Genomic DNA, 26,430 nt, shown 5'->3' on the forward strand with positions numbered 1-26,430 from the left:
TGTTTGTACAATTCCTATATCTCGATCTTCTCATTTTTGACTGATTTGAAAAAAAAAGCAAAGAAGGGACTGAGAGCCAAGGTGATGTTCCTGGTAGAGCCACGGCCCACGGAGACTTTCTGCAGAATCTCGAGCCACAAAACTCGGTTTGTTTCAAAAACCACTTCTTGGTTCAGGTTTCTAAATTCAGTCTTATTTTGTTTAGGTCTAGAATCAGATATAAAGCTAAACTTCAAAGAAAATAACATTAGAAACAACATAGTTTTAAATACGGGTCAAGCATAGTTTTGTTTGGTCCACAGTTTTAATTTTGGTACTATCTGATTGAGCTACAACCCGATCATTATTGAATTTGTCATTTCAAGTTTAATTATGTACAATTATATGCACAAATTCGTCATAATTTTATACACCTGAAGAAATATTACGAGTAAAAAGTTTATCTTCATCTGCTGTTGCTGCTACTATCACTGCTACCCCTCCTTCCTCTCTTATCTAAATAGTACCACCATCTTTTCTATCTGTTTCTGTCTTTACCCCTCTTTAGCTATCATGCATCTCTCTAGCTAATGTGAAAAATAAACTAAGATGGATAGTAGATATATATTCCTGCAAAGCTTTATTTCTTGTTGAGTTTTAGATTTAAAAATATTTTCTTTTACCATATGCTCTTTTAGTATACCAACCATTTAGATTCCTATAAAGCAACATGAATCATTTACGTGTATTAATTGGGTGGTGAACTAAACATTTTTTTCTCTAGCTAGGTTTCACTCTTATTATTACTTCATACGTACATTTTGTGTTTCTAATAACTTTCAGGTCGACGATATCTCTTCTCAAATTCGTGTATAGGTGTTTGCGGTTTGTTGTTGGTGGTGGGTGGTGTTTGACCGGAACTCGTACACATTCTCTTTCTCCGGCCATCTTCCTTGATCAGTAGTGTATACTGTATAGATGTGGATTTTAAGAGTTTTGGTGGTGGTTATTGGTCATTAGTGTTGTAGATTCAATTGAGGGAGGTTCTAGGCGATGCTGGTCAAGGTTCTTGACCAGCAGGCTCTATGGTGGTCGAGGCAAGTGGCCGGCGGTGGTGATCAACGAGTACGTACTTGACATAATTAACCTAGGTTGGATGTAACACCTGTTTTTTCTTTTTTTTTTTTTTAATCTTGTTCAATAGCTTGTAATTAGTAGATGAATAAGAAGAAACTAGATGGTTACCCGCGTAATGCGGCGTGAGGACTAAGTAGCGCCGGTGCCGGCAGTGAAGACGGGTGATGTTGGTGGCGGTGACAACAGTAGGTAGCAATGTGGTTATTAATGTAAAATTAATTGATTTAATAGAGGTGATATAAAAATAATTAATTTTATTAAAGCTATTATAGGTTTATTATGTGAAGATGTTTAAATTAGTGAATACTAGAGAAGGATAATTTAGATATTTCAAAAGTTAAAAGTTTAAAAATGGGGAGGGGTGATTTGCTTTAGGGTAGGGGGAGAGCTTCCCCACTCCTCCCCTCCCTTTTCCGATTTTGCTTCTCCTCCTCTCCCCTCCCCTAATGCTAGGAATGTCTCACCATCCCTCTCCTCCTCACCCTTTCTATTTAATTTATTTTTTTCTATTTTCTTAAATAAAAACTATTTTTTCATTTAACAAAAATAAAACTAAATATGATGATAATAATAGTATATAACTTAAAAGTGTGCTACCATGATTGCGTATAAAGTTTTTAACTAAAAAAAGATTGTTGTCATCCACTCCTTACCTTATCTTCTTTCTCACTTCCTTGTTTTTACTCCTTGCCTTTAATCTTACATTTCTAACCCCTTCTCACAACTAACATATCACGTATTCAGCTTCATTCATGATTTCATTCATCTATCTACTTCTATATAACATATATGTACACTGTATCTCTTTCCTTTCAACAACCATCACCATAAACAATGGCGGCAGCAACAGATAGAAAATAAAGAAAAGAAACAGAAACACACAGGGGGAAGAAAAAGATAGAAGGAAAAAACAAAGGCAAAAAAAAAAGGTTTTTTTTTTAATCAATCATTGGTAACGGTTAAAAAGGTGGAGATAGACCCGGGGACGACGCTCTCCAGTCCACTCACCACCCAACCGGTACCGGTAGCACGGGGCGGTGTTCCCTCCAGTACCGGACTGGTACCTAATTGGTGCCCGCTCCACTCCGTCCACTCTTAAAGGGATTATAGAAATGTAAGATGGTGAAATTGTGAGAAGGGGAAAAAAACAAAGATGTGAAAAGTTTTTGTAAAAACAAAAATATTGAAAGTTGTGTGATGCGAAAAAAATCTGTTGTATCTAAGGACGACCTTAATTGTAAAATATAATAATATAATAATAATAAGCAAGTACCATAACTACAAACATGAAACAATAAAGTTGTATTCCAAAACCTTAAGCCCACAATTCCACATAATCTTAATGGAGAAAAAATTACCTAACTCAACCTGTTCACATACGATAATGACAACGATACCCAGTCCCGGCATACGCCAGGGTACAAGGGAGGTATGATGTAGACAGACCTTACCCCTACACAACGGTAGAGAGGTTGCTTCCAGATCCACCGAAGTGGAAGGGACCTCCGGCCCAAAGAGTGTAAAAAAAGGGTTAGATCCACCGAAGTGTAAGCTTTAACCGAATGGAAATAATCTCGATCTTAAACTCTCAATCTCACAAACTCGATCTGGACCTCGAAATCATAGGCTCAATCTCCGATCCAAGATCCAGGAGAAAGAGCCGTTAGAGGTGAGATAGCAGAGAGTGGAGAGAGAGAGAGAGATAAGAGAGAGAAAGTGTTGAAAACTATAGTTTTCTTTGTTTTTATTGTGTAAATGTTACGACTTTGTTTTTATGGAAAATGATAAATTTTCCTAACCGAATAGTCTAATAATTCACCTAACACATTAAGAAGGTGACATGTGGTATCCACTAATTCCCTTTCCTAATCTTGCCCCCTGATTTTTCACATGTCATCATCTCAAAATTAGGAAGATTATTAGGCTATTTGGTTAGGAGGATTAATCATTTCTTTTCTTTTTTTTTTATATCTCCCCTTCTCACTTTCAGTGTCTCTATCTTTGTATAATCTCATCTCTTTATATAATTTTGATCAAAATTTTTTTATGTAAACAAAAATTCAGCTACAGATAGTTTTTTCAAAAAAATTTTAACGATATAGATAAAGAGCCATCAAAATCATCCAAGCTCAACATTATATACCACCACCGGCCAACAGCCAACATCCTTATATTTCCTATCGATGAAACAACATGCCACATCACTTCACCATCACGACATTTACATGGAGACCACCGCTTCCCTTCATAGCCATGGGCTAATAAGATTGAACCGCCGAAATTGAGCGCGCAGGGGCTTTTTCTCTTTTCGGGCCACATGTGACCACCACCGTCGAAAAGTGTTAATCACTCCCTACGGATGCATGTATACTGGTTTTTGTTTCATCTACTAAATGCGGTTAGATTTTAAATTAGTTTATATGAACCAAAATTATTTTAAATTAGTTTATATGTACAAAAATCTAACTAGCAAGGTTGGAGGTTTTTTTATAAAAAATCTTAAATAAAAACTGAAAGCATCGTCTTTACACCGTCGTGGTAGGGTTAAAGCTATTCACATCTTTTATGTCTACAAAAACTAGAACTAGAGAATCACATGGCAAAGAGCAAAGACAAATAATTGGTGGCAAAAACACTAAGACCTAAAAGTTTGATGTAGGTTGGTGTCAAATTTAGCCAGAGTATGATGTGCTTTGGTGGCAAAGTTGGTGATGAACATCGGAAAATTTATATGATTGATGGCAAAACTTGAAAAAACGAAAATTTGAAAATTAAAAATATTGGTGGCAAAACTTGGAAAAAACAAAATTTGGTGGTTAAAGTAAAAACTCTTAAAATATATTGTTCTAAGTCTTCCTTAATTATAATAATATAGGAAGCAATAGTCTTCAGGTTACTAATATATTATAATAATTAAGAAAGAGTTAGGGACAATAGCTTTTGGAGGTTTTCAATTTTAACCACCACACTTTTAGTTTTTCCAATTTTTGACACCAATCTCTTGAAATTTTAAACTTTCGTTTTTCAATTTTTGACACCAATTTTTTGAATTTTTCTTGATTTTTTCCACCAAACTACATCAAACTTCTACCAAATTTGACACCAACATGCATGAAACTTTTGGGATTTTAGGTTTTTGCGACCAATGATTTTCCTTTATTTTTTGCCCCATATTCTCTTTCTTTCTAAATTTTTGACATAAACTATATAAAAGAAAACTGCATTTAATAGAAGAATCATACTAGTAAACACGCATTTGTAGTGAGTGGTTAACAGTTTTTGACAGTGATGGTGATCAGATATGGTAAGAAAAAAGAAACACCCCTTAGGTGGGGTCCAATCTTAGTGGTTTTTGGCTGTGAAGGGGGTCTTCAAGGTTATTTGCTACGACGATGTGAAGTGATATGGCATGCTGTCTAGTGAGCGAGATATGATGATGTCGGCTACCGGTAGTGATATATGATGTTGAACTCGAATGATTTTGATTGTTGTTTATCTATACCGTCAAGAATAAAGGCAGATCTAGAAAATGAAGTTATTGTGTAAATGAACGTTTCCTAATAATACAAAAACAATTATATACATCATACAATTGTCACTTATGATTTTTCATATAATTTTTGATCGAATTAAATCTTGTATAGCTTCATTTATGATATTAGCTATGGATTTTCTAACATGTGTTCACAAGACACATGTTTTGAAACATTAAATGAAGTAAAAAGTTCTATAAATAACAAGAAATACGTTAGTTCTATGAAGTGTGAAATTTACCATTTTATAATCAAGAATTTCATATTTTAGGAAATAACGACTGCATTTAATGTTACTGAACATGTGTCTTGTGGCACATGTTAAATAAAATATTTTGAAGAAATACTAAACGTTGATTGGAAATGAATATACTACTTGTATTATAATCCATCATAGCTCATGTCTTTTTTATCTAACTATTTAATAAAACTTTTTTGAAATATGTGATAACATTCATCTAATATAATTATTGTATACCAAATTTGAATTTTTTTTCATGTACATAAAGAACCCTAATTGAACTATTTTTTTTCTTTTGTTTCTTTTATTTTTATTTATTTTTGTTTGGGGAAAAGGGGAGGTCTATTTAATTTTTTCATAGGTTTTTAATTACATCTTCTCTCATTCCCCCATCATTTGAAAATATCTTATTTTGTTTTTTAAAATTTCTTACATGATGTTATCACATTCAAATATTACTATAACACATGATAATTATACTAATATACACATCATTTAACATAATCTTCTAACCCATATTTTACATCTCTGGAGAGGTATATGATTTCTCTTTTTCAATTGTTAAATAATTTGTTAACCAAATAAAATTACTTATAGAATATGTTGTGTGCATTCGGATCATGTAAATTTTCATGCCGAATTTCCTTATTATATATGTCTGTGGTGATATATATATATATTTATTAGCTTATTAAATCGTATAATATACGAATAGATTAAAATATGTTATGACAACTTTGTTTTGATAAGCTTAAAAGACCATGTATAAAACTATAAATTATAAGAGTTTTCAAAAAGAAAAAGAAATATATATATATATATATATTAAAAAAAACTAACATCATAAATAACAATAATAAAAATCCAATGAACTTAAAAAAAATGTTTATGACATCATAAGTAAATTAAGAAAAGAAGAATTAGAGGTGACAAATAAATTATTTACAGTAAAACTCTTATAAATTAATAATGTTGAGACCCATATATTTTTATTAACTTAGCGAATAATAATATTGATAAATTAATAAATTATTATTTTAAAGAGGTTAATGTATGACAAACTTGATGATGATTCGGTAGCTTTGAACCAGTCACCAGAAAGAACCATTGCATGTCAACAACACTTCAAAAATTTTTGTTGCAATACGAAAAAACAATACCTCATCTTTTAACTGCAATGACGAAATTTAAAGATGAACTCAATATAGATTTAAGTAAAAAAAAACTATTGACTATATATTTATTTTTTTATCAAACAATCTTGCAATTTCGGAATAATTTAGTAATCATTAATTTATAGTTTGCCGGTACTAATATGTTTGCCGGTAATCATTAATTATTATTGTTTGTCACGACAAATATTGAGTCTATTAAGATTATCTATATTTATACTATATTACTAGATTTTAGACCCGTGTCCAACACTGGACACGGGGTTTACGATATTATCAATATTAGATCTACATATATTTAAGTCATAAAAGTTTATAATTTTGAAGATATAGGGTTTTAAGTGTTACATTTTGCAAGTTGTAGTCTAATAATCATATGTTCGTCACTGTCATTATTAGCTGAGATATATTGATGAAATTGTTTGTCGTATTCATTCCACAAGGTACATGTTATAATAATTTCTCTATTATATAACTTTTTGAAACCAGTTGTACTCATAATGTGATATTATTATAAAAGGTAATTAAGAATTAATATATAAACATACTTTTGATCATGTATTTGGCATTCAAGTATATGTATGTGATCATGATGTGGACCCATAACACGCATATGTTTATTTTCAATCACTTGTCGTATGATAATTACATAACACTTAAGATTGTTTTCATACTCTTTGATAACAATTAGGTTTCTTGATTTGAGTGACAATGGTAACTTTAAACATTAATACGCAAACCTAATATACAAATATATATATGTACCTTTTTGACTTGAGAGATATGATACATCTTGAATAGAGTTCTTATTGACTTCGATTTAATATTCAAGTAACCCTGTGTTGTAAATCGTGTTCTGTTCTGTGACCGTTTCATGTTTTGTGATTCCTATTGTGTTTAAGATAAGGATGTTATATATCGTCATCTGTTATTATGTTTTGGATATGTATCTAGAGTTCAAATTGTGTTTATATTAAATATTAAACTATGTATTAATATTTATAATTTATAAAAATCTAATCTAATATTGTTAATAAGTCATTAGGTTTTGAAATAATTTTTTGTAAACAATATTTAATATATTGAAATTTTTTTTAACTAATTAAATGATTGTAAAATTTATAAAATTTTCTCAAGTTGATGGTTAAAAATAAATATAAATTAAGTATTCAGGGCTAAAAAGTGTAAACTATTGATGAAAAACAAAAAAGTGTAAATTAATGAGATTTTTTCTACAAAATAATATAAGTACTAATATAATAATATATTTAGATAATGATTATTAGGATTTTTATTTTATAGTTAATCTAAATGATGACATAAGCGAAAGTCAATTTGATGAAATTAAGCGATTTGATTGGTTAATAAGTCATTAGTTCAACTGTCTTATAGTATATATTAAGATTAACATAAAGCAAATAGTCTCTGTCTAAAATTTTAAGTTTCAATATTTACTTCCCTAAAGTGTTCCTCATATCTATTTATAATACCTTTTCTCTTTCCTTAAATTTCAACCATTCAATTTTTTCACTTTCCTTCATAAATCATTTTATTCATCTAATTCATTCAAAATCTTTTATCTCAAAAATCATATATCAATAAATTATAAAAATTATATGGGTGTTCATAGAATTTCATGCCCTTTTATTAGAGAGTTCATTCGATATACTTTCGACGACTTTTTAAATCCGAGGACGGAGTCCGTCAAGTAAATAGCCCATGAGTCCATCACCACCCCGCCATCACCTCCATCACTGCCATAACATGTGGATACCGTTCTCCTTAGATTATAAAGATTTACTCTATATATAATGTCTCTTTTTTATTTAATATAGAGAAGAGATAGAGAGTTGAGCAGTAAACTGTAAATTTAATCTCACGTCGAGTCATACATTAGTAAGAATAAACGGTTGATTTTAAGGGAGTAAATAAGGTAAAAACATATGGTAAAATTTATTAGTAGCACGGAAGTTAAAAACCCTAGTCAACATCATAATCAAACAGCTCCCTGCTCTCCACTCTCCACTCTCCACTCCACTAATCTCATCCTTCATTTCATTAATCAATTTACTTGCTAAATACAGGTATTTTTAATATTAATTAATTAATTATTAATGTAAAATATTATGATAAAAATACTTTGTTATTCCATGTTTCGCATGTATAATGTTAATTAAATTATGGGGATAACAAGTATGCTGCTAGACTTCCATGATTTTGTGAGGGGGATGGGGAGATTGTGAGGGGGGAATGGAGGAGGATAGATGCTTCTAGCAGCATATTTGTTTTTCCCTTAGATTATATATTCTCTAGCTAAATGTATCTAACTTTAAGCTGATATCTATTGAAAGCATGCTACTTTAGAGCTTGGTTACTTTTAATTGTTATTTGCTATCATGTATGATACATGCTACTAGAAGCATATTAGTTATTCCTTATATATATGTGTGTGTGTGTGTGTGTGTGTGGCTTTTTATCACTTGTATAAACCGGATGATGTGAGAAATGTTGTTTTTTTCTCAAGAACATCAAATTAACTTAATTCTACTCTAAACGACACGAATGCCTAGGATAGAATCTCAGACTTCTGGAAAGAAAAAAACCCCTTTTAATCGACCCACAACTGTGAGAAGCGAGACTCAAACTCTGGTGAGAAATGTTGTTTTTAATTATAATCTTATTGGTACCTTCAACACAGAATCATATTGCTGGTAATTAAGAATTGCCGCAGTTTTTTTTATAAAAAGGGCAGTGTGTAACTAATTTGAGGCGTTTTCTTGACGATTTGTGTATGAAGCTCTATTTACGTTTTTTGTGTATGAATCTTTATTTGTATACTTGCCTAATGAAAGGGCTTTGTTTGATTGGTAGTTTACTCAGGAAGTTATGGCCAATGACAAGGGAACACAAGCATCAGATTCTACTAACGGAAAAGGTCTACGTGGGAAGTTAAACAAAGTTGTTTTAGCTTATAGTGGTGGCTTAGATACCTCAGTCATTGTTCCTTGGCTAAGGTACATTAATGCATATTTTATCTGCACTAGTGATGTCAAACTTTGTATGGTTTGCGGTGTTCGTTCGTGTATATCATAGAATGATAGATATTGGAAATGGCCATTGATGAACTGTTTACCTATCAATGTGTTGATTTGGTTTATGTTCATTATCTAATGGTTCAAAAGTTAGAGACCAAATAAGCAAGAAAGGAAATAGGTAAAATGGGTGAAACGGGTCCAAAGTTGCACTTAATGTACTTTTAATGCATAAAACATCCTAAAACGAGTTATTCAAAAAGTTGTATTATTACTGAAATAATGTGATTTGACACTATTTTCTATATTGGATTTACATGTTGCACGAGGAGTCTTTCAGGTTAACCCACCCTGATACTACCCGCAAGGAGCAAGGTTGTACCAATGAATTGCTATTTTGACCCAAACTTGATTTGTACTGTTTCCCAATCTGCCCCTGCCCATTTTGCTACCTCTAACACGAATGCATATGACATGCCCATAGTGGTTATATACACTAATACAAGTTTGTTTGTGCTGAAAGTTCTACTCTTGGTTTTCGCTTCACATAATACATGAATTTTCATTTTGTAATTATCTTCATCATTTAAATAGCCGTTGGCCATATGCCTTAATTTTATAAAGTGTTATCAAACAGGTGAATTTTACCTGATTGTTTTAATTTTATGAACTTGCAGGGAGAATTATGGTTGTGAAGTTGTCTGCTTTACTGCTAACGTTGGTCAAGTAAGCTCTTAACTTGTATAAGATGTTCCATAGAATATGCTTATGGGGTGTAGGGCTGAACACATTTTAAACGAAAACCAACAAACTGCCAATTTGAATTTGTCAGTGGTTTGGGTTCATTTGGTTTCTATGGGGGGAAAAGGGGTTGAATTTAGATATCTCTTTTTATGCCTGATATTACAGAATAATTAGAAATATTACTTGGTTTGTCACATTATTTGCCTTTTTGTAGGGGTCATCAGAACTGGAAGGTCTTGAAGCAAAGGCCAAGGCGAGTGGAGCCTGTCAGTTAGTGGTTAAAGATTTGACGGAGGAATTTGTGAAAGACTATGTATACCCTTGTTTGCGAGCCGGTGCAGTCTATGAGAGAAAGTACTTGTTAGGAACCTCTATGGCCCGACCTGTAATTGCAAAGGTGAATCTCAATTTATGATGGGAAAGTAGTTAAACTGTAGAGTTGGCAGTTGCCACTTATCTACTGATACAAGGATCGATTTGGGTCACTTTTCATCTGTAACAGACCAAATGGGTTAAACTAATAAATCTAACTAAAAAGGAATTGGTCCAATTGGGTTTAACTGACCCTATATTCATTCATTGTTCAATTGGCCAAACCTGTCCATTTGGTCACCTTGACCCAAAGTGTCTTTTATTTCTGTTCTTTTCCTAGTTTCATCATCTTGAGTTTTATCTAATAAGTACAAATTCTCCTCACCCACCCTTTTCATCAATAAAGGCCATGGTGGATGTGGCTAGAGAAGTTGGAGCAGATGCTGTTGCCCATGGATGCACAGGAAAGGGAAATGATCAGGTATGTTTCAAAGGCTATTTTTCTATATCAAATGATTCACATCCATATCATGCATACCGAAGTTGTACTCCATATAAAGTTGAGTTAAATTTTGCCAAAATAGGTGCGTTTTGAGCTCACATTCTTTGCTCTTAATCCTGATCTCCAAGTTGTGGTTCCTTGGAGAGAATGGGATATAACTGGAAGAGAAGATGCAATTGAATATGCCAAGAAACACAATGTGCCTGTTCCAGTCACAAAGAAATCGATATATAGCAGAGACCGGAACCTATGGCACCTCAGTCACGAGGTATGTTTATATTTGCTATATAGAAATCCTATGCATATTGAGTCAATTAGGGTCATATTTTATCTCTAACAGGTCAACTGGGTGTATGAAGAAATAGCTTAGAAAGTTAGAAGGAAACAAGTCAATGGGTTGAAAGGGTCAAATGGGTCGAAAGTTGCTTGAAGTGAATTTTATAAGTATCTTTGACACACTAGTTGAAAGGGTCAGATGGTAAATTAAATTTTGGCCAAAAAGTGTTCTGCGTCTACCCAACCTGACCCATACAAAAGCTGCCTGTTCTTTTGACCCGTTATCCAACCTGCTTGACCTGACACGCATATTCCATTCTTACAAAGTCACTTGAATGTTGGTTTCTAGGTTTTCACTGTCTTTATTGGTGGTACTGTAGGGAGACATCTTGGAAGATCCGGCAAATGAAGCCAAGAAAGACATGTACATGATGTCTGTTGACCCAGAGGATGCACCTGATAAACCCGAGTGAGTTCTCTATATGCTTTATTATTCTTTTCTCACAACTTTCAACTTTATTATGACCCTCTCTAGTGGGCTGAAGGGTATAATATAGAAATTTTGCACTAAAGGAAACTGGTAGTGTGGAATGAAAGTAGTCCATACTCCATAGTGTATTTTTTTAATGCATAAAAAGTCCTAATTTTATTTTAGTCAAAACATTAAATTAGTAAATCCAATTGTATTATTACTTTTAGTTATTATTATTGTAACCATATTTGAACATTCTAATTATTTAAGAGATCAAAGTTGCAAATAAAGTATTTGGGTCAAACCCAACCCACCCGTTTTGCCACCTTTACACTCAACTCGTCCTTGTGTTTCTTTCTCACTTTTCTGTAATATCAAATTAGGTACCTTGAAATAGGTATATCTTCTGGGATTCCCGTATCAATTGATGGTGTGGAACTCTCCCCTGCATCTCTTCTCTCCAAGCTCAACGACATCGGAGGCCGACATGGTATTGGTCGAATTGATATGGTGGAAAACCGGCTAGTTGGTATGAAAAGCCGTGGGGTCTATGAGACTCCTGGTGGAACTATTCTAGCCGTCGCGTGCCGTGAACTTGAGTCACTTACTCTTGACCGAGAAGCGATTCAGTTTAAAGACACCATGGCCCTTAAATACGCTGAGTTAGTCTATGCAGGAAGGTGGTTTGACCCGCTCCGGGAATCAATGGATGCATTCATGGAGAATATCACCAAAACGACCACCGGTTCAGTGAGGCTCAAACTGTACAAGGGGTCGGTCATAGTTGCGAGCCGGAAGAGCCCAAATAGTCTATACAGGGAGGACATTTCTTCTTTTGAAAGTGGACAGATATACAATCAGGCGGATGCTGCTGGATTTATAAGGTTGTATGGGCTACCTATGAGGGTCAGAGCGATGCTTGAAAAAGAGCAGGCTAAAAAGTAATTTGAATAGCGAGTAGACCGTCCTAGTTACTGTTTGGCATTTGGTCTTTTGCTGAAACTTTCAAGGGGTTATGACCTGATGTTTGCCTTGCATAAAGTAATAAAGCATAGAACTTTAGGTCCATCGAGAAGTTTAGATGCATTATGTTAACCCTCTTGACTAATCGCTTATTATGAACATTTAAAGTATTGTTCATTCAGTGCTACGTTTAAGTGATTTCTGAAAGTTGTCTGTTTTATTTAAATTTTGACCGCAGAACTCTCCATTCTAGCATGAGATAATAGGTGATTGGTGCTGTTTGGTAAGCGGACTGTTCAAACTTGACTGGTAAAATCAGTCAAAATGAAATCAACTAACTTGGACATCCATTCTTGAAAAGGTTTGTGACTTTGTGACTTTGTGGTATAGCACAAAGCAATAAACATGATTCACGGTTCTAGTCAGGTATTGGCCCTTAAAGACGCATCCAATATGATTTGTGCATTTCTTTAAACTTTTGAAACACGTGAATTTGTAATAAGTACACTAATACTGTTTAAAGCACAATTTGTTATAATGTTGATGTACACCTAAGGTACAGACTTGTAAAGGCTAAACCTTAACCAGTGTTGTATCCAAGATTTGAACCGGAACTTGCTACATTCAATTCCTAAAGACCACTGAACCATGACTAATCCAGAATAGCAGTACTAAAGATCCGATGAATAGGATGTATTTTTTTCTTGCATAGTTGTGACATTTACGATGACACAACTGTAAATAGGACATACACCCAACAGTCAACATGAGTTATTTACATCCAAGAAGACAGATAAAAATTAGAACTAAAATATTGTAGGAGTCCTTTCAAAAAGAAAGTAACTCTCCAAAAATAGGCGTATGCCACTTTATACAACGAGCACACGGTATTCTTTAGTAAAAGGCGAAAGAATAGTTCGCTTTGTGCTCATTGCATGGCTGCGTGCCTTTCAACCACCAACCCAGATTATAATTTATAGATACCCCTTTCCTATATGCTTCTGCTGCTCAACCGATGTGGGATCAATACAACAACCTTTCACTTAATTTATTCATTTTAACTTTTCCAAATTAAGTTACGTCACTTGTATAAACATATGGTGGTAATCATCTTTATAAGAAATGTAATTACAGAACCATTAATATTCACATCAACGACTGCACATACCTCTTATGTTGTGCATTGAAAACTACAGAATCTCTCCCGTGGTCGAAACAATGCCTTTTCGTTGTAATTTCGAACAACTAAGTCATGTTTAACACAAAAACTTCTTGCATCAAAAGAAAGCTAAATGGGTTGTACATAGTCTTTGGTGATTTCATCTACAAGTTTTGAACAAATGTGATTCATTTGACCAAAATACTTTCATGTAGGAATTTATGATCACGGTGAACAGGCTGGATCGTAATATGCCATGTTTCTAGTGGGTCAAAACCTGTTGGTTCAACAAAATTTAATCATTTAATCCATTCGATTGTTCAAAAAGATCAAACTTGACAGAAAATATTTACTTCTAAATAATTGGTCGGAACCTTTTAAAAAAAAGACTCTCCAAAAATAGGCGTATGCCACTTTAGACAACGAACACACGGTATTCTTTAGTAAAAGGCGAAAAAATAGTTCACTTTGTGCTCATTGCATGGCTGCGTACCTCTACAGTTTCTGACCTGCCTCTTTTTATAGGCAATTTGGTACTTGGCTCTTACCTGCTTTTGTTTGCTACTCAATGTGGGACTACTAGTGTCTTGTGCTTTCAATTTGTCGATGATTTACTGTAAACCAACCTTCTACATATGTGAACATGATATATGTTATATATGTTTTATTTCAAGATAGCTTATACATAAGAATCATGCCTCAAACATCAATACCCAAAACTGTTTCGTTATATTTTACTTGATATTTGTATATATATTCAGCTTGTCAGTCGGTTTATCGTAACCTGCCTTCTACATGAACATGGTATATGAGTCGCTTATTCATATCAACACTTAGAATCATCTACAAACAAGCCCGGTTCATTCTGTTTTTACTTAATACTGTATCTTGTTTCAAAACAGGAATTCGCAAAATAATGTACATCGCTAGAAAATCCTTTTGTTTACAAGACAATTAATGATTTAATGGGTAAGAACATGATGGATTGATGGGTGTAAGAGGTCTGAAAGTTTAGCTTCATACCATTGTGCATTTGACATATGTAGGTCAAAAATGTTTTCATGGGTTAGCCCGAACCAACCAACCAAACCCTTTTGTACAGTGATAATTTTGAATTAAAGGCATAGATATAGAAACCAGTTCGCATAACATATCGTATTTTGTGTAAACAGAACTGAAATAAGATCAATCTATCAGTAGAAAATTTAATACTAAAAATTGGTAAGAGTCCTTTCGAAAAGAAAGAAACTCTCCAAAAATAGGCGTATGCCACTTTATACAACGAGCACACGGTATTCTTTAGTAAAAGGCGAAAGAATAGTTCGCTTTGTGGTCAATGCATGGCTGCGTGATTTTAGACTTGCTACCCAGCTTATCTTTTATAGACCCTCTTCTCTATATGCTTATACTGCCCAACCGACGTGGGATCAAAACTAACAACCTTTCACTTATTTCATTCGTTTTAACTTGGTCCTTATTTAGTTTACTTCACATTGTTTCAGCATATAGTAGTAATAATAATCACTTTTTAGATATGTAATTAAAGAACCATTAGCTAAAATTCATATTCTTGGGTGTTAACTTCTTGAATATACAATGTGTGGAGAATAGTTACGTAATTAATTAATGAATCGCTACCCAAATTAATCTTAGAAACAGACAGTAGAAGAACATAGAACATTGTTTAACATTAAGAGGATTATGAACCTAAATTAACCTTAGTTTAAAGTTTTCAATATCCAAATTATACTCTATATCTAGTTCTTTAGCCTTTCACTTGTTTATTGTTTTCACCTTTTCAGTTTACTTCATTTGCTCAACATAGTAATCATGTTTAGAGTTTTATAACCATAGAACATTGATATTATTAGAGTGTTGAGCAATGCAAATCATAAGATTGCAGAGACCAAACAAATTCGGGTCATAAGACTGAAGGATTAAATCTTTGAACTGGGGTAAATAGAGGTCGAATGACAAGAAATAGAGCCATATATATAGTCCATAAATAAAGGCTTTGTACATCCATGGTCTTATGGAATATTATGTGGACAACACGGTTTACATAAGTTGTGACTAGCAGACACCGGCGGTCATTGATGGACAGATCCATGCCATGTCCGTGAGTGCCTTTTAAAGTACGACCGCCAATAACAAGGTATAGTTTGCGACGTACTGGTCATATTTTGGTCTAGTGTCCTACATATTTGTGACCTCATGATTTTTTCCACCATGTTTTTGGTACAAGGTGTCGAGTCGAATAATTGCTTATCAATAGAGCTGAATAGCTTTCCTTTTTGTCGTTTAAGCAGCAAGTCTAAAGGAAATACAAAGTTGTTTTAAGATTAAAAAAACGTTATGAACCTTACATCAACCCCGTTCAAAGCTTTCCATTTCCTAATATAACAATCTTGGACCTTCTTTAATGAAAAAACCCGATATACCAACTACTAAAAATACATAACTATTTGACATTCTTTAGTGTTTAATGATGATTATTATTATTAGAAAAAGTTAATACTAAAAAAATTATTGCATTGTTACATACAAATATATATAATTTATTATTTATTATTTTTATATATATTTGTACATCTCTACTCCCTAATAAAGCAAATCCTCCACCCTTATTAAATATTTCTTTCTTTGAAATACCTTATTTGCCTTTGGACTTTTTTGTTCTTTTTCTTTACGTAACTACCCAAAATACCAAATAAAGTAGACCGCCTTCCCCATTACTGCCGCCGGATTGCGCGGGCACCATGCCCATAACAATTATAGTTTTTTAATTTTTAAAATAAAAAAAAAAACTCTACAAAATTGAAGCATTTTCTAGTTAAAAAAAAAGGCGTTTGTTTGATAGTTGTACGGCTGAGTGCCTTTCAGCTTCAAACCCAGCTGATCAGTTTATAGACCCCGTTTCCCTATTTGCTTTTACTGCCCAACCCATCGGGCGGGCCATGTGGGAGCTTTCACTTATTTTATTCGTTTGAACATGGTCCAATTTGTTGCATCAAAAGAAAGTTTAATGGGTTGTACCTAGTTTTTGGAGATTTCATCTCTAATAATAATCTTGAACAAATGTGATACATTTGACAAAAATGTTTTCATGTAGAAATTATGTCCACGGTGAACAGGCCAATTCGTGGTATGCGATGTCCCTGAAAGTCTAAAATGAACTTAAGAAAATTATATTGACTTATACAAATTGTATAACTATATTTATAAAAGGATTATAGTGTCAAAGATATTAATTCATAAATTATAGATTTTTTTTTCTATATAGATTATATGATGTTTTATGCGTTAGAATGACTTTTTAATCGTCTTTGGAGTAGTTGTTAACTTGTTATATACTACTTCTCACGCATTTGAACTATTTTCTGTATTAGACACTTTTTACCTGTTTTTTAGTTGTTTTTACTTTTTTGACCCGTTAAAACATACAGTATAACATATGGTCAAAGAATAGCCACCTCTGTTTTTAGCCCTTATCTTTCCTTCCCTTTTAAGAACTTTGGATTTAGAAAACTGAAATAACACCGGACCCAATACTACCTATCTTATATAAAACAGGGTACTATATAAAATTCATGGGATGTTATGTAAAATTCAGGGGGCTATATATGTCTATCAAATTTAAAGATTTAATTTGTAACTTTTTTTAAAATGACAATACCTATTATCTGCGGTACAGATTATTTTCCATTATTCTTATTATCTGCCCGTTTTTAGTACTCGTATAGCTTATTTTTCGACAATGATGTTTCTTTTTCTAAGCATTGTCTTATATGCGAACTGAAATAGAGGACAGTTTTTTAAAGCCAGATGCCAAACAATGATCCACGCCTAAGTTGATATTTGATTCATTTCTATCTATTGGGTCCAATATCCAGGCTAATAAATGCGCTCAAATTTTAATGAGTTACAATGCTTATGCAACTTTCTTTTTAAAAGTACACAAGACCTATAGGTTGCAAACATATTGTCAAGAATACCTTAAATAAAACCTAAAGAAGTCTCTCTACATCGTTATGGTAAAGTTAAGAATGTATATCTTAACATCCGACTAAAACCTGTAGAAGGCGACATTAGATACTTATCAATAAAATCGTTATGGCAAAGGTAAGGCTATGTATCAACACGAGTTGTCTATAAGAACTTCATTAATACTAACAACGGTATTCGCGCGTCACAACGATAGTGACGACAATTTCAATTTGGTGGTGACGACGACTGGTGGCGACTATTAGTGGTGGTGGTGGCGTGTGTTGTATGTTAATATACATGTAATTGAAGTAAAGGTGATAGTAAATATATTTTAGAAGATAATAAATTATTTTCTTACGAATGTGAATATCGTTATAACCATGTGGTGTAGGTGTAAGTGTCTTCTTAAACAACGTCTTTCACTAATAGATGTAACAACTAACAACTATTCCCCGGAATCATCACGTGCTATATTATAGGTTACAATAATTTCACACAAAACTATATTCGTACTTCAATGGAAATTGTTTTCTAATTGCTAAATTATTTGTTATAAATTTATGTTACCTCGTGAAACGCGTTGACAAAAACCTAGTGTTTATATATATATACATATACATATACGAAACCAACTTTATTTAGGTGGGTTGTCAGGAATATTTTCTAAATCTACTATGTAGGATCCGGATGTGAGTTTTTTCCTAAGGTCTCAGGTTCGAGTCTTGGATTTCTTATTTCAAGGTATTTTCCATGAAGATGGAGTTAGAGGTCCAACAATTCGCTAGTTAAAATTGTCTCCAACACGTCGAATCGAAACTGACTTTCAAAAATATATATATATATATATACGAGATACCCGTACGTACACTTTCGTAAATATGATAGTGAAAAACGAGACAGAACGTGTAATATTAATTAAAGACCTTTCAAAAAAAATATTAATTAAAGAGCGTGATTGATGTGTGAAAGGGATCAAAAGTACAATAAAAAAATGTCTAACGATAATTAACCAGGTACGGTCTTCCCGGTGGACGCACATGCATGCAAGTCAACGGTTACGACCTCCACTGGTTGTTAGTTACAGACGTTCGCAGATGATGACCCCCCTTCTTCACACACACACACATGCACTCCTCTTTCATGTCTATATCTATATATCTATATATTGGTGAATATGGCAAGCACAATACGAGTATGCGACCCACTTCTTATTTTTCATGTATTTAATTTTTAATTCACGTACGTACACCCCATAGACATCTAATTAAAAACAAATTAACAGTTACGTTGTTTACGTACTGATCGATCCAAATCCAATTCCAATAATAAAAACTAATCAAAAGCTGCTAGCTATCTGTACCATCATCATCATCATCATCCTCTTCATAATTATAAGGTTTGCATTTCCTACTTATAGAAATTCATGATTTCGTACGTAGTTTTTTTTAAGGATAAGTATCCTGGAATGTAACAAACTTTGGACGAATGTCTATAATAGGAAATAATTAAAGTTGTGTGTATTGTATATAAGGCCCTGCCACTGCTCATAATTCTAGAGATTTTTGTCATGATTTCATGTGTTATATTTAAGGTCGTTGGACTATGATTTTGTGTTGATTTATTGCATTGTGATACTTTAATAAGTTAATAGTGTCCTTTTTTTTGGACTTTTACTTTTTTAATATTTTGTATTTTTGGGGTTTTTTCGATTTTTATGGTTTTTTTGTTAATCGGTTGTGCTGACAGAGGCTTCAGGAGTAGCGCTCTTTTTCTGACAGGCTGTTTCGATGTTTGACTCCCCTCACGGCTCGGTACCGATAACTCCCCCAACACACACACACAAACATAGATCGTTAGCTAAGTGCTGGAACTTATCATTCAAGCTAGAATTGACCTATTATCTACACAGTTAAATTAAAATATCTAAACAGGAAAAAAAAATGTTAAAAATGAAATAAACGATACGATTATAATATGTTGCTTCAGTTCTTTGTCCAACTACTCGAACGACTAGTCAAAGACAAGTAGTCCCAAGTCGATAAAAGACCGATCGACATCTTCATAAATCTCATATTCTAGAATGCATGAATAAAACATATATTCTAGCGGCTCTATTAAAATACACGTGCTGGTTGATCCTTTGGCATAATATATATATATATATATATACTCCCTCCGCCCCATATTAAGTGTTCTAGTTTGACATTTTGAGTCTTTTTCTTTCAACTTTGATCGTATATATACAAAAAAAAAAACTTCATGAAGTCTAATTTATCATATATATTATCTTCAACAGTCTCTACTCAATTAGTTAATGGATTCTCCGGGTCCTCGGAGCAGCAATGCCGTGAATGAAGGTATGGCCGGTGCACATTATCCTATTCATTATATGGAACTACGTACCTAGAAATAATTTATGAGTTACTTTATGATAAGGAGTGATTGTCGCAGGAGGTTCACAGCAATATAAGCCACACCCTAGTCAGGTACCTATATCCAACTTTGTGTCCACTACGCTCGAACTTGGGTGCTATGGTAACTATAATGTCTGGAAGAAACAAATGATGTGCCTCTTGGAGTACCATGATATGACTTGTTTCATTGACGGCACACCCATTCCCATGAATAAGTCCAAGGATCATACACTTGTCAAAGGATGGATCCTTGGGACGTTAAGTGAATCTGCGACTGAGACTGTTTTAGACCTTGACAATGCCTATGAAATATGGGAGAAGCTTAAGACAAGCTACGATGAATCTCAAAGGGTGACTGATCAGGAGAAAGTGGAAAAGGAAGATAATTTTGATGACGATGATGAAGAAGATTATGATGATCGTCAATCAGGCACAGAAAAAAGAAAAGTGCTTCCAGACGCCATATTGAATAAAAAAGGTAAGATGACAATATCTTAATTTGTATATCTCTGATTCAATCTGTCATTAATTAAATTGTTGTCAATAACTAGCTAGCAACATCATCGATCATTTAGAATTTTATTATTATTATTATTATTATTATTATTATTATTATTATTTTTTTGTAGTGACTAAGGCGAAGTACATACCATTACATAGAGCTATAGAGAGGGGAGATTGGGATAGAGCCCAACAATTTTTCAACAAGAACATAGCTACATTGTGTGCTAAAATAAGCTGGGAAGGAGAAACCCCCCTCCACCTTTCAATTTACAAATCGCACAACCTCGATTTTGTTGAAAATCTCATCAACAAAATAGAGAAGACATCACTTCCAACTCTTGTGAATATTTATGGGTACACTACACTGCACTATGCTGCAACTGTTGGTAACACCGACGCTGCAAAGATGTTGGTGGACAAAAACCCACTTTTGTTATTCGTTGCCAATAAGGATGATGAGTTACCTCTACTTACAGCTCTTCGCAATTATCAAGAAGAAACTTTTCTATATTTGCTTCAAGAAACCAAGCTACATATTGGAGTCATCTCCCAAAATGATAGTTGTCAAAATCCTTTTGAGGGCAAACAAGGTTCTTTGCTTCTATGTGGAGCAATCGGTCGAGGATATCTGGGTACCTAAATTGTTTAAATAATTACTACTTTTTTCAATATAGTGCATATATAATTAAATGCTTTTAAACATTCTCTTTGTTCTTTATTTTTAAAATTAATGTATATATATACATAATAATGCAGATATTGCATATGAGTTGATCTGCCAGTATCCTAAATTGGCTATATCAAACGTGGACAACAATCAAACACCATTGTGGTCAATTGTGAATAATCAAGACGTGTATTTAAGTTCAACACCCTACAACTCCTATCAAAGATTTATCTATTCTTGTAAGCTCTTCTTAAACCCGCTATACGGATGCCAATTGATCATGATCTGACAAATAACTATTTTTATTATCAAGATATGACTACCGGGAACAACATTGTAGACAATAAAAATAAAGATAACATGATCCCAGATATTGAGAACCCTGGGACATATAGCACCACCAAGTTTGTCACCAAGTGCAAAAGTAGCTACTGTTATACAGGTATCATATATATATATATATATATATGGGAAATATAAAATGAGTCCAGCTTATTTTGAGTTCAAAAAAAGTCCATTGATTTTCTTCCATTTCCTCAAATTCCAACCACCTCCTACCACCACCACCAATGATCATCCGGCGACAGCGACCATCTTCGGCGAGACTTACACATGTGTAAGTACAACTTATGTACACAACAATGAAAGTTAAAGGCGGGGCCCGTCAATCCATGGCACTATGGAAGTGGCCAAGGGCGGAGCCCGTCAGTCCATGGCGGAGCCATAGTGGCTAAGGGCGGGGCCCGTTAGGTAGATCACCTATCACCGGTTACCCTCTATGATCTATCACCCTCTATGACCTATCACACTATGACCTATCACCCTCAATGACCTATCACCCCGACCAACTTTGGTTTATGAATATCCTTAAGGGCGAAACCTGTTCCGAATCATAATTTTTGACAACCACCACCAGCCATCATTATCGCCAAAAAGTTAACTTACACATGTGTAAATTGTACTTACACATGTGTAAGTCTCGCCGGAGATGGTCGCCATCACCGGAGGATCATAGTGGTGGCCGGAGATGATGATAGTGGTGGTGGTGGTGGTGGGAGTTAACTTACACATGTGTAAGTTACATGGACTTTTTTTGGACTCAAATTAGCTAGACTCAATTTATCTCACCCCTATATATATATATATATTCCCTTGATCTTTATATCATTATTTTAGCATGTTAATATATATATATATATATATATATATATATATATATATAAACGTTTAACATATGCAACTGCCCTTTTATTTCTATTTAACAACCCATTTCCTTTGTTTCTATCGAGTAGTTCTTTATAGGGATAAATATCCTGAAATGTAACAAACTTTGAACGAATGTCAGTACGAAATAACTAAAATCATGTTCATTGTATGTAATCATCTTTAAATTATGTGTATTGTATGTAAGAATGCATACGTGACAACCATATATAGCTGTTACTTATTAGTTTTTGATTGGTCGGATACATTTTCTTACATATAATACATACAAGTTAAAGATGATTACATATAATGAACACAAATTTAGTAATTTCATACTATAATCTATAGATATTCGTATAAAATTTATTACATTTCAGGATAGTAATCCCTTCTTTGAAAAGCACAATACAACCAAACCGAGCCTACTTTTGTTTGCCTACCAACTTGTTAATTAAGAACCCACTTAATTTGTTCATATTAGAATTTCCATAGATGTCATATTTGTGGTGGTTTTGTTTGAATACGTCTTGTGGTATTATTTTATGACATTTAATTCATCCTTTGATCTCTTTTATAGTAATCCGGAGGATTTATGCCAATATTTGGAAAGCTGCATTACATGGTAATTAAGGAACCTTTTAAATATTTTCTTTTTTTAAAGGTAATACTGATTTCTTCTAGAGTACGTGAATTTGCTGGATGGTGTAACGTGACATACGGAAATCCGTAAAATGGATACTCTACTCCAAAACTGTTACAAATTTGGAATTTATGAATTATAATAATTTCAAAAAACTACCTCTATACAACTTTACACGAATTTTTCATAATGTGTATCGAACTTCAATGAGACAATGGTATTGTATATCATAAACTTTCAAATCTCGGTATTTTATGTATCCGGACGTATATGACAACTATATAAGCTGTCACGTCCAATGACACGTTATCCGTCCAATGTCACTACTACTGCACATTCACCTCTATTCACAATAAAGATGGTTTTAAAGTTCATGTATCTTATTTTAAAATTTAAATATTTAGTTTTTTTTCTTTCATAACAAAGCTTATGTTTTTACGTTTTGATCATAAGTTAATAAAATCTTTGACCAATATATCAAGCAAAAATTTATTAATTAGTTCATACATCCCAAAATTATATATTATATCATTTGCAAATTACATAAATTTTGAAGAAAATTAGTGATAAAAGGAAGGAAAAAAATATATTGTGCACTCTAACCTTATAAATGTCTGGATCCACCGCTGGCTAATAGGGATGCATGGCTATAACGTGTTATCATAATTAACAACCTATATTTTTCTATTTTAAAAACCTGCAGTAGTGCCACATATCAGACGCATCAGAGAAGAAAAACTAAAACACAGTAAAGGTATGATGATACTAGAGCGTATATGTGAAGAAATTTGTAAAATGGAGGATGCGAATCAGATTTGTGAAATTGTTGATGGGGCCTTTAATACGGCTGTATTAAACGATATTCCGGAGGTAATCGAAACAATCGTTGGATTTTTGCCACATGCAATTTGGACTAGGAACAACAATCATTACCTTCCACAAGTTGTAGCAAGATGCCGTTCTGAAATGGTTTGTAGGTATCTGGAGGTGAATGCAAGAAATGATCTATTTCGGGGAGTCTACGACATGGAAAATAATGATAATATTTTGCACTTGGCTGGGAAATTGGCACCTATATCAAAACTCAATTTGATTTCTGGTGCTGCTCTCCAAATGCAAAAGGAGGTACAATGGTTTAAGGTCGGTGAATCTCTATATATACTATATACGTTACGTTATGTACGTTTTCTCCCTGCCTCCAATTAATAAAGTTGTTTCTATATAAGTAGCTAGATAGCTTGTATTATTTTTTTGAATAGTAGTAGTGATTGGACTCAGCGACTTGTATTAATTAATATTACAGGAAATAGAGAAGTTTGTGCTTCCTAGTGCCAAAGAAAGCAGGAACAGTCATGGAGATACCCCAATTATGGTGTTCAGAGAAGAACACAAGGATCTAAGAAAAGAAGGGGAAGAGTGGATGAAAAAGACATCAGATTCGTACACAATCACGGCTGCCCTCATCATTACTATAGTTTTTGCATCAGCCATTACTATACCAGGTGGAAACGATGGAAATACCGGGAAACCAATTTATGAAACAAACAACAGTTTCATCATATTTGCGGTCTCGGATGCAATCTCACTGTTCACATCCACTACGTCCTTGTTGTTGTTTCTATCCATTCTCACATCTCGTTATCATGAGGATGACTTCCTCTACAAGTTACCTAAGCGGTTGATATTTGGTCTAGTGATGCTTTTCATCTCTGTGACATCCATGATGCTCGCATTTAGCGCAACCCTATATATTATGTTTGGACAAGGAAGGGCATGGATCATAATTCCCATAGTTGCATTATCCTGTCTGCCAATTGCTACATATGTGATACTACAATTTCCGTTGCTTGTTGAGCTCATCTCTTCAACATATGGTCATACAATCTATCCTCAAAGATGTCGAGTTAATCTTGATGACTATGATTCAAATGGAATCCCAATAATGAGTCACGGCATATATGCGAGGTGAAGCTAGCTAGGGGTGTCATCTAGCCAAGGGCCAAATACCTCTATGCCACATCACTAACTTTTATGACCCGCAAAAGCTGCCTCCATCCATGGATATTCATGGCGGTTGTAGCGAGATGAAAAGGGAATGATGGCAAATGAATAAGGGAGAAGAGAGTTAATTTTTTTTATATCATTGAGTAACTGTGGCCAATTTGTAAAAGTTTGTTTGTAATTGGTTTGTAACTCTAATATTTTATTTAATTTATTGTTACACAAGATAATATTACATTCCTATTTTACACTTATAAAAACTATATCTTTTTTTAGATAAAACATATTCTAAATATTTTGATTAGAATATGACAATATTATATGTGTTTCTTATAAAGATTACATTTTTACATGCTTTATTTTTCGTATATGTGTCATGACAATTAATAAAAATAAACTTCAAAAAAAGAATAATAGTACAATTACTTTTAAATATCTAATATATTTACATTAATCATTATTGATTGCACTTCTATTTTTCTTATACTACTCCTTTCAATAATTTCTAATCAAATTAATTTTCATATTTATATTATGTATATATATATTTTTTTTTATCCATAGAGAGATTCAATTTTGGTGCATCACAATTCATATATAAGACATTTGATTAAATGTCACACATGGATTAGTTACGCTACCAAGTCACTTTCGAATCTTTTCTGCCATTAAAATTAAGAAAAAATCACTTGCGAATCTTATAATCTTTTGTTACAAGTAAAGTATATTTTTTCTATGGTAAATTTTGGGTGTAGAAGAATCTATTTCTTCAAAACCAAAAGCTAGTAACATTCTAGCGGCTCTATCAAAATACACAGGTTGATCCTTTGGCATAATATATAGCTCCCTTTCCCGACAGACTATTTCGAGGCTTGACTCGCCTCACGGCTCGATGAAGATACCCCACCCCTACACACACACAAATATAGATGGTTAGCTAAGTGCTGGAACTCAGTCAAGCTAGAATTGGCCGGTTATCTACAAAATCAAATCAAAATATCTAAACAGGAAAAAAAATGCTAAAAATGAAAGAAAAGATACGATTACAATATGTATATGTTGCTTCTTTGCCCAACTACTCGACTAGTCAAAGACAAGTAGTCCCAAGACCCAAGTCGATAAAAGACCGATTGACGTCTTCATAAATCTTAGATTCTATCTTTTATATTAATAAAACAAAATTGTTTATACAAGTTAATTTTAGAAAAAAGGATTAGATGACAGACCCTCCCTTTTTGCTAGCACAATTTTAAAAATCATAATTTTTTTTTTATATATAATTTTCATATTCCTTTTTTTTGTGTGTGCCTAAGTTCAATATTTAATTCGTTTAGTTTTAGCTATCTCAAATTTTCATTCCCTTTTTGCTTTTCTATCTTCATATAAATCTTTTTTAGAACATATATATAAGGGAAAAATACATAAAAATGTAACTTTTTTACCCAAAATTTCTATAAAGGGGAACCTATTTAGTTTTCGTCTATTTAAA

The 26,430-nt window shown here is 33.3% G+C and overlaps 2 protein-coding genes and 3 non-coding genes across 6 annotated transcripts; 2 read left to right on the forward strand and 3 right to left on the reverse strand.

Moving 5' to 3' along the window:
• Positions 1-8,074: 8,074 nt before the first annotated feature.
• LOC122607249 (argininosuccinate synthase, chloroplastic-like) lies at positions 8,075-12,570 on the forward strand. 2 transcript variants are annotated; one of them, XM_043780186.1, is made up of 8 exons: positions 8,075-8,146; positions 8,934-9,076; positions 9,772-9,820; positions 10,053-10,235; positions 10,557-10,631; positions 10,735-10,920; positions 11,309-11,397; positions 11,784-12,570. In XM_043780186.1, exons 2-8 carry the CDS (start codon positions 8,949-8,951, stop codon positions 12,343-12,345), a joined length of 1,272 nt encoding a protein of 423 aa, XP_043636121.1. In that variant the 5' UTR covers positions 8,075-8,146; positions 8,934-8,948; the 3' UTR covers positions 12,346-12,570. The 2 variants fall into 2 exon arrangements, with proteins under 2 accessions (XP_043636121.1, XP_043636122.1); XM_043780187.1 differs by having other exon boundaries at positions 8,093-8,146; positions 8,943-9,076.
• Positions 12,571-13,185: 615 nt separating this feature from the next.
• LOC122609586 lies at positions 13,186-13,304 on the reverse strand. Its single transcript, XR_006325338.1, has one exon. It is a non-coding gene; the product is annotated as a U5 spliceosomal RNA (small nuclear RNA).
• A 589-nt stretch (positions 13,305-13,893) lies between these two features.
• On the reverse strand, positions 13,894-14,009 carry LOC122609587. The gene has a single exon (XR_006325339.1). It is a non-coding gene; the product is annotated as a U5 spliceosomal RNA (small nuclear RNA).
• Positions 14,010-14,749: 740 nt separating this feature from the next.
• On the reverse strand, positions 14,750-14,868 carry LOC122609588. The gene has a single exon (XR_006325340.1). It is a non-coding gene; the product is annotated as a U5 spliceosomal RNA (small nuclear RNA).
• A 4,955-nt stretch (positions 14,869-19,823) lies between these two features.
• On the forward strand, positions 19,824-24,909 carry LOC122608792. The gene is made up of 7 exons (XM_043781875.1): positions 19,824-19,866; positions 19,961-20,401; positions 20,553-21,059; positions 21,184-21,333; positions 21,408-21,536; positions 23,644-24,065; positions 24,244-24,909. Exons 1-7 carry the CDS (start codon positions 19,824-19,826, stop codon positions 24,907-24,909), a joined length of 2,358 nt encoding a protein of 785 aa, XP_043637810.1.
• The last annotated feature ends 1,521 nt before the right edge of the window (positions 24,910-26,430 follow it).

This window comes from Erigeron canadensis, chromosome 7 (assembly GCF_010389155.1).
Source record: "Erigeron canadensis isolate Cc75 chromosome 7, C_canadensis_v1, whole genome shotgun sequence".
NCBI classification, from domain to species: domain Eukaryota; kingdom Viridiplantae; phylum Streptophyta; class Magnoliopsida; order Asterales; family Asteraceae; genus Erigeron; species Erigeron canadensis.